This window comes from Gadus chalcogrammus, chromosome 12 (genome assembly GCF_026213295.1).
Source record: "Gadus chalcogrammus isolate NIFS_2021 chromosome 12, NIFS_Gcha_1.0, whole genome shotgun sequence".
Lineage (NCBI taxonomy): Eukaryota > Metazoa > Chordata > Actinopteri > Gadiformes > Gadidae > Gadus > Gadus chalcogrammus.
Window position 1 is genome coordinate 24,983,293 of NC_079423.1, and position 17,800 is coordinate 25,001,092.

The 17,800-nt window shown below is 42.9% G+C and overlaps 1 protein-coding gene across 1 annotated transcript in view; it reads left to right on the plus strand.

Moving 5' to 3' along the window:
• The window catches only part of mcf2l2 (MCF.2 cell line derived transforming sequence-like 2), a 109,714-nt gene that overhangs the window by 10,345 nt on the left and 81,569 nt on the right, over nt 1-17,800 (plus strand). The window contains 14 exon segments of the mRNA XM_056603834.1: nt 1,845-1,928; nt 8,498-8,612; nt 8,849-8,939; nt 9,419-9,538; nt 10,123-10,239; nt 10,565-10,714; nt 11,090-11,214; nt 11,810-11,924; nt 13,366-13,485; nt 13,687-13,878; nt 14,307-14,498; nt 14,816-15,002; nt 15,608-15,711; nt 15,856-15,944. Coding sequence (XP_056459809.1) covers nt 1,845-1,928; nt 8,498-8,612; nt 8,849-8,939; nt 9,419-9,538; nt 10,123-10,239; nt 10,565-10,714; nt 11,090-11,214; nt 11,810-11,924; nt 13,366-13,485; nt 13,687-13,878; nt 14,307-14,498; nt 14,816-15,002; nt 15,608-15,711; nt 15,856-15,944 — 1,801 coding nt within the window.

A 17,800-nucleotide genomic window follows, 5' to 3' on the forward strand; every position in this document is an offset into this window, starting at 1 on the left:
TCCATCGGTTCCTTCATGTGCCGCCACAGAGAGAGGTTGTGTTCCTTGAATACTAGTCAGTGCCTCAGGGTTTAGGATGACCCTGTGATTAATAGAGGAGGGTAGGGTCGTAACACACACACGCAGACGCAAACATACACATAGACACACACACTCATACGTACACACACACACGCACACACACACACACACACACACACACACACACACACACACACACACACACACACACACACACACACACACACACACACACACACAAACACACACACACACACACACACACACACACACACACACACACACACACACACACACACACACACACACACACACACACACACACACACACACACACACACACACACACACACAAACAAGGCTGGTCATACTCATCTTTATAATCATAAAGTTATCCCATAAGAACACACCCACGCAAGAACAGGGTTGTATTTCTAGCTTTTATTTCTTATGTGCCTGATTTTAAATCCTGAATAGAATTTTTAAGAAGGTTGTTTTTTATGCAGAGGAATAAAGAAAAGAGAAGAACAAACACAAAGAAATAAGATTTCCCTACATGTACCAAAACCACATGGAAATGCGTGTTTTTGATGGTAGATCATAGCTTATTACTGTAACTATATAAAGTGGGTTGTGACTCACCACACAAAAGTTCATCATACTCCCATGAACACTGAAGAATGCCTGGGCTCACCATATGGCAGGTGACTATATTGCCTTTTATGGAAGGTATTGATTTGCTCCCTATCTAGGAGCAGCAAAGAGTCATGTAGCAACGTATCCGCTACTGTACTATAAACCTACACCCAAAAATTACGGCCTCACATTTGCCAGGCGCTAATATCCAGCACTAACTCACCTTCATTAAGCCCTGTTGCAACGGCTGCACTTTTATGAATTTATCAAGCCCAAGTCAAACCTCAGCTATCGGTTGTAGAAGTATCTTGTTTCACTGCTTTTATTATATCTTGCCAATAAATGTTACAATAAAGCACATTTATCATTGCCATATATATCAAGAGTTGTCCTGATGTAAATGTAAACAGTATCTGTTGAACAAAACGTTTTATCGGGCCTACTGAATCAGTTGTGTTGTTTGGATGCTATGGTTCTCTGTTCACTGTGAGAAATGATTATGAAGATTAAGTTACTGACTCCCTGCAGCCAGAGTTGGTCAACTCTGCTTATCAATATCTATTATGTACGTCATCGCATTGTCCTGTTGTGTGCTTTTGAATCCCATTGGATATGTGATACTTTGATAGAGACTGATACAAATTAGTTATACTCGTTTTTGCCCTGTCTATTACTTCTTCTTCTTTGCGAGTAGGCCTACAGACCACGCTTCCAACACTGTGTATTGATGAGAAGGACATCATGAACTTCAAGGAAAATGCCAATCCGGGTGGTCCAACTATCGTATTCGTCTCTCCTGGCTTCAGTGAGATTTCCGTTACCAATTTACTAGGCGAAATGCCCTTCAACGGAATCAGTACATGGAAGTAGTTTTGCCAAATGATATTGGTAGTGGATGTACAATGAAGCCATGGGAGACAGTGACGATGGTTTGATCACCCAGACTGCTATGGGCCTTTAAGTTTTGCTAACCCTGCTAATTGTATTGTGGTAAATCACAGCAGTAGCAAGACAATCATCGATCCCATCTGTGTTTGTGGAGCTTGAGCATATGTTAGCATGGTGTTAACCTCTCTCTCTCTCTCTCTCTCTCTCTCTCTCTCTCTCTCTCTCTCTCTCTCTCTCTCTCTCTCTCTCTCTCTCTCTCTCTCTCTCTCTCTCTCTCTCTCTCTCTCTCTCTCTCTCAGATGAGATCATGCAGCAGGAGATCAGGCCCCTGCTGGCTATGGACATCATCGAGCAGCTGCATCGCCAGTTTGCCATGCTGTCAGGTACGTGACAATCACTAGAGGCGGATGGTTCCTCTCTCTCTGAGTGCACGTGCTTGTAGGACTCTCTGCCTATATTTAGATCAGATGTCACACTTGAGGTTTTCATTGCCCGGTACTGTTGATCGTGGCCAGGCAGATAGTCTTGGCTCTCCAGGATACAACACACAAGCCTGTTTTTTTCTTTTTCCTTTCAACCCACTCTGATAAGTGCTACTGATAAAAGATTGTGCCACACTTGTTGACATATTGTGTTGTGAGCTGTAAGGTGTTCTGTGCCACCTCACAGAAAATGTACACAATTTATGATTACAATTAGCATCCCTCATAAAAAAGGTAGATAAATTCTTAAATACATCAACAATCATCAACATTGTGGTGCATTGTGGGCCATATCGTTTTCCAGTAGCTTAACATCAGTCTGGATGAAGTGCACAAAGCATTGGTCTATTACTAAGCGCATATTTGGGCGCTTACCCTGAGGTGCATGACAGTCCACTTTAGTGGCCAATTGGTAAAAAGGGGTTAACAATAAGCTGATATAATATAAAACAGTTATTATATTACACTTAAATATGTAATGGATAATCACAGAGAGGCAGGGCAATAAACAGTTTGATATGCCCGGCTCGTGGACGGCTTACCTTCCACGAGCCGGGCATATCAAACTGTTTGTTGCCCTGCCTTGAGGTGATTATCCCGTTTATTCTACTTTTTGCTTGCCAACATAATAAAACAATTCAAATACTTTTTCTCATTCATATTGCATGCTTATTATATGTATACTCAGTTTGAGTTCATCTCCCTCAAAAAGAAGTCCCCTTTAATTACGATCGATGAAACGAAATTGTAAACGGTGAAATGTCTTTTGCCTTGGGGCCTTGTCTTTTGAATTTTGTCATTCCGTAGTCCTCATCGCTCTTTAACCAGTCCTCAAATGTCTTCCCTACTCCGAATACATAAAAATTGACAATGAATTTGTCCATTTTTAAAAACGCTGCAATGGTTAGAACTACAGTGAATAACGTTAGCTCAGCTGTAGCTAATTAGTTTCTACAGGTGGCACACAAGGCTGCATCTGATCACTAGTTTAATAATGTAGTTGCTATATTGTATCTCGCTTGCGAATTATGTATCGACTGACCCTCCGATAGATTTCAGACACATTTTAGAAACTTTTTAAACAAGGTTTATTTTTTAAATGCTTGAATTTCTGTGATGGAAGAAAATGCAAGCGGCGTATTGATCTATTATTTGATGACGCTGTTCTCAGTCAGCAAGAAGTAGAACCGACAAGTCAGCGGGCAACCTGCCAGGTTAATGCCCTCCTCCCAGCCAATCAGAATCAGGCTTCCTTAAACAAAGTAGAATAAAATATAATAAGCTCTGATTGTTAACTAGGTTAGTGTAGTCAGGGCAGCGGGGGTGGAAGAGGAAGTGTATCACAGTTTAGGAATATTCCCAACTCCAGTTAACCCCGTGGTTCACAAGAAAAGTATCAGCAAATCTCTTTCCGGAGTGGAGATACGTGTGTGTGTGTGACTTTGCATTGTGTCAGCGTCCAAGACACACAGACCAGGAAAGCTCTTTCCTGGTCTGTGTGTCTTGGACGCCTGATGACATTATGGTGTATTTGGTGTCCTGTTATCGGATTCAACCTCCGCAATAGCTTCACTTTGTGTGGGTGTTTTAGGAAGGTAGTCTTTATTTTCCTCCTTTGCTTCTGGACTGCCACATGGCAAAAGCCCAGTCTGTTGACCATATGGCCCTTGTGAATACAGTGAACTTTTATGTATGTGCTTGTGTCTGACCAAAATCAAAGGGCCAATCCGAAACAGACCTTTAAGAGGGTATTCCGATTTTTTCTTTGTGGGAAAATGAGTGTTATACTGTATGAGTGGCTGGCGGCTATTAGGGGGGTCATTTAGTATTATTTTAGTTTGAAAATTCCCCAAGGCCCTCCCATTTCTGGTTTCAAATGTTTGTCTGACAACCTTGCAGGAATGCAGATGGGCTTTAGGTGTGATTTAAACGGTAGAAAAATGATAACACAAATTTGAAAGAGATTGATGCTATAAATAATGTAGTTTCCCAATTTCAAGGATATTGTCTGACATAAGTAGAAATAAAGTTTTTTATTTACTTAAATATTGATGCTTCAAAGAACCCTTGCCACTTTTGACCGATGTCTTTTCATCAATGTATTTCAATGGCCGACTTTATCCTTTCACAAACCTCTGGAAAGCCAATATGAATAAGCTCAATACTGCCATCTAGTGAGTCAGACCCGTCACCAGACCTGAGTCTTAAGGGGGGCATATCAAATGCATAGGGGGGCACAATTATTATTAGCCTAGAGTATGTATATTTCCTCTATTCGCGCAGCACATCATCACGTTAAACATAACCAACAGCAATATGACCCTATAGCCTATAGCCTACAACATCACATCATTCCTCATCATTTAAAGCAATACATTACATAGAAGCAATGCTATGAATATATATCCATAAAACACTGGACTATACAATATATTAGGTGTAAAAGCAGTTAACAGAGAGATATGCATTGCCATTAGGATAGGATAGGATATATTTATTTGTCATTGGACAAAAGTACAACAAAATTCAGTGCACTCACGTACTGGTCTCATTTAAAAAGGTAACATAATAAATAATAAATAAAGAAAGAAAATACATTCAACATTTATTTCACTCACTACATTCATGTCGTCATACACTATACCATTAACTTAGTGCCATTGTATGCCTAAAAAAAATAAATAGTAAAGAAATAGTATGCCTTAAAATAGTAGTACAAATATGTAAAGTGCTGAGCATTGCATTAGAACCTCCTCATCAACATATCCTTCCACTCAGACGTAAACTTGTGAGTTAGGTCCTTTTCAAAAGCAAGCTGAATCAGCTGGCCCTTGGGTCTGTGCAGCATACCGCGCCGATGCTCTGAGGAGACGTTTTTCAACGTGGAAAATGAGATTTCTACGAGTTTTCTAACTTATTAAAATAAATCAATTTTATAAGCTGAGGGCGTTTTCATGAGCCTCATAGTATTAGAACATGTGGTACTTGTTGATTAGCTCAGTTGTTATGGCAATGAATACGCCCTCAGCTGATAAAATAATGCCAGCGTCTTTTTTCAACTGAAAATTAACACCCATCACCCATGTCAACTTTTTCTGCTCCTTGCACCTTATCATGCTTATCATGTTACGCAGAAATACTAGCCCCTGCCGACCAAAAAATGAAACAATTCAAGAGGCGGCATAGTTAGAATCGCCTTGTGGTCAACTGTCATTTAATAGTCATCTGACAGATTATGTCACGGTTTTAAAATGATTATTATTATTATTAGCTGGTAATGTTATAACACAGCTGGTAATCGTGGATTTTCTGATAAAGACTAGCAAGCCTTTTGACAGACAAAACAGCAGAAACTAGCGTAAGTGTGCCCGTGCTGCCTTTTTGGTTTTGTCAAACAGGAGACGCCCACCCACCAACCAGAGGTTAGAGATTCCTGCAGGAAGGTTGCGCTCGATTTCACTAGCCCATTTGTGCCTGTTCATTAGTGTACAGCATCTATTCTCTCATTGCTTGTGTAAAAAAAAAAGGTAGAATATTAGATTTGAGGACTTGTGAGTTAGGTCCTTTTCAAAAGCAAGCTGAATCAGCTGGCCCTTGGGTCTGTGCAGCATACCGCGCCGATGCTCTGAGGAGACGTTTTTCAACGTGGAAAATGAGATTTCTACGAGTTTTCTAACTTATTAAAATAAATCAATTTTATAAGCTGAGGGCGTTTTCATGAGCCTCATAGTATTAGAACATGTGGTACTTGTTGATTAGCTCAGTTGTTATGGCAATGAATACGCCCTCAGCTGATAAAATAATGCCAGCGTCTTTTTTCAACTGAAAATTAACACCCATCACCCATGTCAACTTTTTCTGCTCCTTGCACCTTATCATGCTTATCATGTTACGCAGAATTACTAGCCCCTGCCGACCAAAAAATGAAACAATTCAAGAGGCGGCATAGTTAGAATCGCCTTGTGGTCAACTGTCATTTAATAGTCATCTGACAGATTATGTCACGGTTTTAAAATGATTATTATTATTATTAGCTGGTAATGTTATAACACAGCTGGTAATCGTGGATTTTCTGATAAAGACTAGCAAGCCTTTTGACAGACAAAACAGCAGAAACTAGCGTAAGTGTGCCCGTGCTGCCTTTTTGGTTTTGTCAAACAGGAGACGCCCACCCACCAATCAGAGGTTAGAGATTCCTGCAGGAAGGTTGCGCTCGATTTCACTAGCCCATTTGTGCCTGTTCATTAGTGTACAGCATCTATTCTCTCATTGCTTGTGTAAAAAAAAAAGGTAGAATATTAGATTTGAGGACAAAATGATAGGGTGGGCTAAGGCAAGTTTTGGGTGAGCTTGAGCCCACCCAAAAAAGGCCAAAAAGAAAAAAGGTCTCGCCATTAGAGGCAAAAAAAGCCTTTGTTTACCTTGACAGCGGTCAATTATACTTGGCAACAGTGAATTATCAAATATAATTCACCGCCAGAAGTTGTGAAGTTGCAAGTGAACGGACGTTAATAATATAATTAAGCAATAGATCACGCCAGGCTGTGGTATGTGCTCGGGCGTTGTCCGGCCCCGACGCGCAGCGGAGGGCCGGTGTAAGTACCATATCGGCTCGGCTTCCAGATCGGCTCGGGGTCCGTCGTCTGCTGATTACGTCACACAATAGCTATCTACAGCAATAAGGTTTTTTATGGCTTAAATTAAAGAGCCTGTAATGATCTTTCATTTTGAACATAGACCATTCCCAACCTATCTGTATGGATAGTTTTCTTCTCAAAACAAAACATCCCTCGGAATCATCTTGGCTGTTAAGATAAGCCGTCCGTGTTGCCAGATTGGGCACATTTTCAGCCTGATTTGGCTACTTTGAATCACGTTAGGCTGGAAAAACGGGACATATGCCCAATCTGGCAACACAAACCGAAACGAGAATCTACTCGCGCTCACACATGTGCTCGCTGTTGCCTCGTGATTGCTATGACTACAGCCAGAGCTACAGCACAAAACAGCCAATCACAACTGTCCAACGTACAGCCAATCACAATGTACGCCCATTCAAGCGTACAGCCAATGATATTGTGTAACGTAATCAGCAGACGACGGACCCCGAGCCGATCTGGAAGCCGAAGTCAAAGTAGCCGTTTTATTAAAGACTACCAAAAATTAGTCCCTCCTGGCTGCCTTCAAAATGCACGACGGTCGCTATGTAACACACTTTAGCGTCCCTCCGAGAGAACGGTTGTAACGGTTTCCACTTCAAGGCGCGGAGTGATAGTTTCACAAAATGATCGGGCGTCATAGCAGTTATGTATACGCTCATTATACAACAGTTAGGAACCAATCAGATCGCTGGATTTAGGCCCCCCGTTGTATAAATAATATTATACCACAGTCTGCGGGAATACTCGATTCTGATTGGATGCAGGGTGTGCATTAACTCCTGATATACGGACACCTGGACAAGTAGTTCCGTCAAATTGTCTGTTTACCGTTCTCAATTAATGCGCTAGCTGGCGTATCGTCTCTAAAATAGTAGTAACCATAGCAACGGGAAACAAAACAAAGCTCAGCGGACTATAATACCTCCCGCTACCTCCCGTTCTAAAGTCGTAGCTATGGTCCGTCCTAATTACTGGAGGAGTGAACAACGTTTCCGTTGCATGAGAACCCAACGGGCGTGTAATGGTGGTTCCGGGTATTAGTCGGACCCTCAGGCGTAACCAGGGAAACAAATGTATGTTTTGTGGAAAACTTTATATTCAGATTGTAAAACGCATGAAAATATAAATTAATGGTCTTAATTTGGTCACCGTTGGTAAGTGACCGTGGTATAAGCGGGATAATGCCCTTCGAGGTGTCCATTATCAGGAATTAATGGACTTCGCGGAGGCAACGCGAAGTCTGCTTCGCGTCGGACGGTTCACGCCTCCACGTCGTCCATTAATTCCTGATAATGGACACCTCGTCGGGCATTATCCCTTACATATAACATATATACATATTTTTTTCTTTTTTTGAGATCTGTGCCTCAAGTGGGGGGGCACAAGCATTGTGGGGGGGGGGGGCCTGGACCCCTATGGCCCGCCCATAGCGACGGGCCTGGGTCAATTTTACTTGGCAACGGTGAATTATCAAATATAATTCACCGCCAGAAGTTGTGAAGTTGCAAGTGAACGGAGCGTTAATAATATAAATAATAATATAACATATATACATATTTTTTTCTTTTTTTGAGATCTGTGCCTCAAGTGGGGGGGCACAAGCATTGTGGGGGGGGGGGCCCGGCCCCCTATGGCCCGCCCATAGCGACGGGCCTGTAGTGAGTACTGTATGCAAACAGCATGGATTAAAAAAACGGAATGACGCATTAGTAAACCTCATCTCTATGGGTTTGATGTCTGTCTTCAATATTTTTCCCTGGGATTTTTCTTTAAAAAAACATATGTATTGCCTCATATGTATTTTTGTAGGAGGGCGGGGCAAAGATGGGGCCCCCATTATCACGTTCCCAGAGTACACCGATTTTACCGATCTGCCTGATGAGGACTTCCTAAATGTGGTCACCTATCTGACAAGCATTCCCAGGTAAGATTTCATTTCAAACCGAAATGTATCAAGTGCATGAACAAAAACGCCAACATAGATCCATCAGTTCATCATCGAATCATCCATCCATCTCCTGTACTTAAATGTTCTAATTGGCTTTGCATCACGTCATCTATTAAAAAGGACGTCTGTCTGTCTGTCTGTCTTTCTCTATGAGTCAGTACTGCAAACATGGGTTTGTTTAATTGTCCTCAATTCCTCCTAACTGTCTGCAGCCTGGACGCCGCCAGCATCGGCTTCGTGATCATCATTGACAGAAGGAAGGACAAGTGGACGTCTGTCAAGGCCTCCCTCACAAGGATAGCTGTAAGCATCCTTCTGCTACCACACACACACACGCGCACGCTAGCACGCACGCACGCACACACACACACACACACACACACACACACACACACACACACACACACACACACACACACACACACACACACACACACACACACACACACACACACACACACACACACACAAACACACTCACACACACACACACATTTCAGCTTTATATATTTCCATAATCAATATTCATTCTATATGTTCATACTTCCGACACTAGGATGGTAGACCAAATGGAAGGAAGGAAGAATGAATGGATGGAAAAATCAATTGATGGATAAATTGTTAAATACTGTGGATAGAAAGATGATTACACAAGTGAATGGAGACTTGAATGAATAGATAGATGGATAGGTAGATGGATGGATAAATAACTGGAGGGATGGATGGATGGACGGCTTAGGAGACGTGATTGTAATCGTCGGGCCGACCTGTGTATTACAAAGGGAGCGTTTCCTGGGAATCTCCAGCTTGTGCTGGTGTTGAGGCCGTCCCGGTTCCTGCAGAGAACCATAGCCGACATTGGCATCAAGATGCACAGGGACGACTTTAAAATGAAGGTACCGGTAAGCATGTTTTGCTACCAATCCTGTATTTAAAACTCAATTAAATGAATTGCATGTATACCGCCTTTCTTCGTTCTTCCCCTCGCAAAACCCATTCCCAACTTAATGACTCGTTAAGTTTTAATAATAAGCCACACAGAGTACGCCTTTGTGGTGGCATTTTCTAAAATATGTGAAAAAAATAAATGACACAAAAAATAAAGATACCAATGAGCTGACATTTATAGCATCTGCTCTCTATCTTTCTGGATAATAAGCCAAATCTATAAGTTTGGGACAAAGGCTAATTTGTTTTACAAAAAAAGAACGATTGTCTGGTAACGCTATATCAATCATCAATTTCATATAATGCGTTTGTATGCTTTACCTTTGAGATTAATCATTTTATATGTTCTTTTTTATTGGCCGATCTTAACTAAATACCAATGTTTTGACAGTTATTGACAGATTGTTTGATAAGCTTCTGTGCGTTTGTGTGCGCGTGTTCATGTCTGTGTGTGTGTATGTGTGTTTGTGTGTGTGTGCGTGTGTGCGTGCGTGCGTGCGTGCTTGTGTTCATGTGTGTGTGTGTGTGTGAATTGCAGATCGTAATGCTCAACTCGCTGTCAGACCTGCACGGCTATGTGGATAAGTGCCAGCTGACCTGTGAGCTCGGAGGAAGTCTGGACTACTGCCACAGTCAGTGGATCCACCACCGCACGGTGAGTCCAAGATAAGTGCATGTCCACCACAATGAGTCTTTGTTGGGGTGCACTGCTATTCCCCACTGAAGGAAAAACACAATTATAGCTCAATTTCTCAGGTCTACTGACTGCAGGCTGACAGTGAAACATCAATAATCAAAAGGCATTCATGAAAATCAACACTATCTACAGACACTGAATGTTTAGGATTTTGAAATTGACTTTTTGGTGTGAACGCAGGGTGGGCAGGCTTGTTCAATGTGACCGGCAGCCTCATTGAAAAAGCCTTTCTGGTTCATAAGAGACAGGATTTAAATTGACCTCAGACTCCAACCTGACGCAGGCTATCGAGAACTTTGCAGTGACGGTGAAGACCACAGCCAAGATGCTGCAGAAGTTTGGCACGGACCTGGCCGAAACGGAGCTGCCCAATGACGTACCGTGCACCAAGGAGCTCCTGACCGCACACACCGAGAAACACACCACGCTCAAGGTGCATTGAAGGCCCCACACACACACAGACCCACTCAGGCCGGCCCACACACACACATAAGCACACATGAAGGCACACACACATGTGCACATAGATATGTACGCACGTGCGCACGCACATGCACATTTTATGCACAAAAAACGATGGTGGTCATTCATGTCAATAGAGAATGTATGTGGAATTATTTGAGTGTCTATCAATGTTTTTGACTAAGAATTGCATGTAACATTGCCTGTGTGTGCAATGTGTGTACATGCATGCATACAACTACTAGTAGAGACTGGATTAAACTTACATTACTTCATGTACATTGTGTGACTTGTGTGCAAGAAATGACATGATAACCCTATGTTTTCTTTCGTTCTTTTTGTGTAGGATGAATTGAAACTAGCACTAAAGCAGGGAACGACATTGCTAGGTTGTATAAAGGAACAGTCGGCCAAATCAGAGAGCCACAAACTCAACCCAGACGAAATAGAGAACCAGACCACCGTAGAAAGGTAAGGGACCCTGAAGGGTGTTTTTCTCTATCGCAAAAAGAAACCACAGCTAAACCATTACACATTGCAAAAGTGCTGCCATGTGTTTTTGCCATTTATACAACCAGCCAGCCTGCAGCACACACAATGTAGACCACTGGATACTTTGGGCCACCTAATGGTTGACTCAGACATACCCAGACTGTGTGTGGTTACTAATTATTTGACTTTGCTATTGTTCCTGGGATTAGTTCTAAGGATGTTCCAGTCAGCAGAAAGACTGCTTATTATCTGCCATTTATTTGTTCTAAGCACTGATGGTCCTGAATACTGAAAGCTAAATTCAATCTAGTATAAATAGAGAGTGGTTTCACATAAAATATTTGTATATTTTATATTTTTACTCCTTTATGTTGTTTCACCACTGTGTGTTTGTGTGCTTGGGTGTGTGCGTGTGTGTGTGTGTGTGTGTGTGTGTGTGTGTGTGTGTGTGTGTGTGTGTGTGTGTGTGTGTGTGTGTGTGTGTGTGTGTGTGTGTGTGTGTGTGTTGTTGTGCATGTGTGTGTGTGTGTGTGTGTGTGTATGTGTGTGTGTATACGCGTATGTCTTTTTCTAGGCTGTTAGCCCAGCTGGACGAGACAGAAAATGCCTTTGAGCAGTTCTGGTCAAAACACCATCTGAAACTGGAACAGTGTTTGCAGTTGCGACACTTTGAACAGGACTACAGAGAGGTGAAAGTCTGCATTCATTATTTTAACACTTTGCGCGTGACCACTCTGCCTTCCCTCTGTCCATAGCCATTACTACCGAAACAAGTGTCTTATTGAAACTAAGTAGAGTTTCTATTCCAAGGGAATGTTAGTGAAACTGCGAACAGAGTTCAACATTGTGGGCAAGATACAAAAGGAGGGAACAGAACTCGAGAATTGTAATCAAGGTTTCAATGTTTTTCCAGTTCTACCTCATTTTACTTCTTCAGGCTAATGCTGTACTTGTCTCAGCAAGGGCATGTGACAGATTTCAGTGCCGTTTGAAACTTGAGTACACATATCGGGTTCCATGGCAGTGCATTACTTAAGGTGATAACAGGATCTAAAACATAAAATAACCATACAGAGAGCATTGAGGCATTATCCACTACGCACAAAATGATAATAAACAGTTCAAAGGCAGCAAATAAACTCGTAATTGGAAAGAGTTGTAGGGTGACTTGTAGTGTGTGGTCTGAATTATTGAAGAGTTTATAGAAAAATAATTCACAGAGCAGATCTCTTGAGTGTGTATGGTTAGTCCAACCTGTGTTCATTGATTGCTCAATGCACAACAGGTTTGCAGCCTAACCGAAACTCTGGCTGTGTTCCAAATCACACACTTTTTCATTTACTTACTTACTTTTTAGCACGTATTGCAGCTACCTTTACAAAGTACGTAGTGTGGCGAACAGCATGCATACAATTGGGACATACTACAGTTGGTGCAACTGATTAGCAGACCTGTAGTGCCACCCATTGACCGCGTCGATGTGACGTATCCTCTGCTGCGCAGAGGATTGTTTGGTAGAATAGCCAAAAAAAGATTGTTATTTGAACCCATCATTACCTATGACACACATCGGTTGCCACAAGATGGAGGCATTGTTGATGCATGCTTAGAAGCCGAATGCGATATCTAGTTAGTATATATATCTATAGCTTACATACTGCAGATGTATACTCAAAATCCTGGTATTTTTGGCATGCAGCATTTGCCATACTATGTATTGTGACATACTTACTTTTTCTGACATTCTAAATCGTGTGGTGGTTAGTGTATTGAGCCACATGGCCAGAGTATAACCAGTTTGAATCGGGCCAGGTGAGGCAAGCAATAACCACACCTACTCAGTAGTTATCCAACAAGGGTAAGACTCCAGCCATGACGGCTTGAATAAATATTTTGACAGAGCAGCTTTCATTTCCATCCCTGTCAGCGTTGGTTAATGCTATAGAACAGTATTGATGTATACTTTTTAACAATGATATATTATCAGCATGCAATTCTGCATGCAATTCAGCTGACAATGATTTGAGTTCATTATGGTTAAGAGCATGTTGGCACATTTCAGTTGCAGAAAGTTAACTTTTCCTTATTTTCTTTTTGCCTCTCCTGCTTTCCTCTTTTTCTTACATCCAGGTCAAATTATCCTTGGACAGTTTATTGGAAGCGCTTAATGGCCTTACAGATAACGGGGATTGTGTGGCAAGAGTGGAATATCTGCTGAAGGAACTGAAGTCTTTAGAAGAAAAGGCCAAGGTACTGACACACATACACACGCGCACAAGCAGTCGGACAAGCAAGCTATTCACAGAGACATGTAAATGTTTATAGTTGCCCACACGCACACAACACAACACTTGGTATTTGTCCTCTCACCTCCATACTGAGCCTATCACACCTATCAACCCGCCCATGTCACCGCCTTGTCACCATGTCCCCGTGTGTCCCCCGAACCAGGCCACGGTGGAGGAGGCCCACCTCCACGCCTCCCACGGCGACCAGCTGATCCAGAGCAACCACTACGCCGTAGACTCCATCCGGCCCAAGTGCGTGGAGCTGCGACGCGTCTGCGATGACTTCAGCAACGAGGCCCGCAAGAAGACGGACGTCTTGTCCAAGTCGCTGCAGATCCACCGGGGCATCGATAAGGTTGGGAGGAGTTACGCTACAGCTGAAGCGTTCTTGCATTTCGTTGGGTTTGTGTGTGAGGGGGGGGCAAACAACTTCTCCTCCCAGTTGAACTCCTTCATGTTGTCGTGTTGCAGAGCCATGGGGTCATGAACATGTTGTGAGCTTTTGGATGTGAATTATGCATCACTCCGCCTACTAACATATATAATAAACATATATCATATATAATTCATCAATTAACAAATATTGGTTGGCTATAAAGGACTGACTCAAATTTTTTAATTTATTACGTAGAAGCAACTAGAAACTAAAAGGAGGTGAATATAATTAATAATTAAATAATTAATTGTAATATATTGGAAGAACAATTTAAACTAGATAAAAAATAAATAAAAAAACTTGCCATATAACTAATCTTCGTCTCTCCCTCCCTCTCACCTGTCCAGGTGAACCAGTGGTGTGAGGCCGGTGTTTTCCTGCTGGCGTCCCAGGCCGTGGACAAGTGTCAGTTGCAAGAAGGGGCGGAGTCAGGGCTGGTGGACATCGAGCGCTTCCAGGAGACAGCCAACGAGAAGCAGCTGACAGAGCTCCGGAACATCCACAACCAGTACGAGATGGTGCTCTCAGAAGACATCAAGGTAGCAAACGGAAACCTCAGCCACCTGACGTTCAGGGAATGAAGGTCCCCTACAGTGTTTTCAGCCCAAAATCTGGATTTGGCTACATGCATAACCAACAGCTAACAAATGGTAGAAATTGCCTGGTTGACTGTTAATATGTAAAAATCCTTGGATACAAACACACAAAACACACTGAACAGAACAAGACAGCTTGTATATATATATGGTTTGAAGAACGATTTAAAGAATCATAGCGATACGAAACACATGAACCAAAATACCAAAAGATTTCCCAACTGCATATATGTATTGACATACCATCTCACACACCTCAGGCCAGTGTGCTGAAGGCCTTGAAGAGACTGGAGGACGTCCAAGAGATGTTCGAGAAGCGACACGCTAGTCTAAAGAAGCTGTCGGCCAAACAGACCAGGCCTGTGCAGCCTGTGGCCCCGCGGCCCGAGTCTTCCCCTAAGAGACCCCCCCTAAAGAACCAATCCAGGACCCCAGTGGCCCCACAGTGTAAGCTACCTAATTTTCTCATGAGACCATGTGGGGCATGTTCTATATTACACTCAAAGGATCGTGCCTTGATTTGTTGAGACCCTGGGTTACACCCCATTGGGCTGTGTGGGCGTAAAAGGAAATGTGTAGTTGCCTTGACATCGATTATTTTCAACATCAGTATTTAGCAGCTCACATAGCTGTGTCTTTGTTTTGTTCTACCCAAGTAAGTGCGTTATGAGCCACCCTGGCTCAGAACCGTCAGTTAGGTTTGTGCTTGTTTGTTGGCACAATTGGAGAAAAAATCCTAGCCAGGGCAGTTCATTATGCACTTACTTGGGTAGGACAAGATCAAGCTCCTCCTTTGGGTGCTGCTAACCACACAATGTCGGAATGCGTCTACACCGCAAGAGGGGATGGGTTGCATCAATATCAAGGGTGATTTGATGCAATCTAGTTGTACAATGTCAAAAATTAACCAGCCAAATCCTTTACGAATAATACTTTGTGAATGAATGAAACCAGTGGCACAATCAGCAATTAAAGCGAATGGTTGTTCGAGAGAAAAAGCTCTTAAAACAAACATCAACTACGTACATTACTCATGTTCCGCTCTGTTGTAGCTCTCGCCCGCAGAGTGTCAGAGAACACAAACAGCAGCAAGCAGCCTGCCGAGGCAGACCTCAACAAGAAAAAGAACATACGCAAGGCAAAGGGAGGCCTCAAGGTGACCTTTGCCAGATTAGCCACACACACACACACATACATCTGCTTTTAAAATGGTAACACAATACATCAATGACAAACAGCTGCCATATCTATTTGTACCCTGTGATACATTCCCGAATCGTGTGTGTGTGTGATGTGCCAGATTGAGGTGATGCATGAAGCAAGCCAGGGGGGCTCCACGCACGTGGTCCCTTCTGCAGAGACCGAAGAGAGCCTCTCGAACAGACGCAGGTAAGTGACCACGAAACAAAAAAACAGAAACAAAACACAAACCCAGGAACCTGAACCCGGTACATTCAAAGCGATACATTTTTCCTTTCACTGCTACGTCGACGACACACAGCTCTATGTCAATACCACAGCTGCCACCCCACCTTTAACATCACCGTCATCCCCATCAAAACTCACCACGTGTCTGGAGGAGATCAAGGGATGGATTTCCTCTAACTCCACAGCTCCAAAACCAAAGCCATCCTGGTCGGCACCTCTCACCAGACCAAATCATCATCCATAACCAGCATCACCTTTTCTGGCTCAAATATCCCTCTCTCATCAACAGTCACAAATCTTGGTGTAAAAATGGACCCCCAACTCACTTTTGAATCCCATATCAACCACCTCTGCAAGACCTCCTTCTATCACCTCCGCAACAATTCCAAACTCCGCCCCATTCTCTCCCTCTCAGACTCCGAAAAACTAGTTCATGCCTTTATCTCCTCCAGACTGGACTACTGTGACGCACTACTAATCGGGATCCCTAGTAAGAGCCTGCAGAGACTCCAATGCATACAAAACTCTGCAGCTAGGATCCTGATGAGAGTGCGCAAGCATGAGCACATTACCCCCATCCTCCACTCACTCCACTGGCTTCCGGTTTCCACCAGGATTGAGTACAAGGTTTCCCTCCTCACACACCAATCTATCCATGGACATGCCCCCCCCTACCTCAAAGAATTTCTCAACCAACATAACACAACACACTCCCTACGCTCCACTCACTCTAACCTCCTCCACATACCCAGAACCAAACTTAGGACCATGGGAGATAGGGCCTTCAGTGCTGCCGCCCCACGCCTGTGGAATGCCCTCCCAGACACCTTGAGGGCACCACAATCCACTGATTGTTTTAAAAAGGTCTTAAAACATATTTTTAAGAAAACTTTTGGCTCCCACTCTTAGATGTTTTTAAACCCCTTTTATTTTTATAATAAATATATACATCTTTATTTTTTTAACAACACTGCTTTTAACCCGTAGCCCATTGAGATTTTCGAATGAAAAGGGCAATATAAATGAAATGTATTATTATATTAAAGCAGCGAGAGAGAAAGCGATTACCACAAGTTGTTGGCCCTGTAGTTTGTTATCAAGGTGTGAGATTCTCAATGCAAATTTGTAGCAATGTCTATGACTGCATGCCCCCTCAGTAGCTGTCAACTCAACCTAGGGGACTTTTGCTTGCCTCCTCGAAACATAAAAGATGCAGGGTGTTGGGATTGCAAATCCAGGCTTATTGTCATTTTGCATATATTGCTACATGAATCTGGTGCTCCATGTTGCCATGCAAGAGATCTCTTTCTCTGAGTGTGTGTGGTGATGACTGGTTTAACCTGTGCGTCAAATTTGCAACAGGTGTGCATTCTCACCCAGCTCCAGAGTCCAATCAGTCTGACTCTGGCCAGGTGAGGCCGCTTAAACCAGCCATCATCCACACATACTCCCACAGACTTGGGCCACGTTTATCCGTAGCAGGGTATTTATAGAAACAAATATTTCCCCCCCTCCGTTTTCAAAAATAACATTGTGCACACAACATCGTTTTCAAAAAAGTTGTCGTTTACATCAACCCGCATAAATACGCCGTCGAGCGCCATTATAACTATGCCAAACCTATGGGTGGCAGTGTAGGGAGAAGGATAAAACCATGCAAGCCAATCAGAATCAACAACAACGAATAACACAAGCGTCTTCCTGTAACAAACTAACTGTAGACAGGGGGCTCATATGACGTTAAGCATTTCCTGGCGCATAATGTGACGCTTCAGAACCTAAAACCCTGTTTCTCCCCGTTGACACGACAACACATA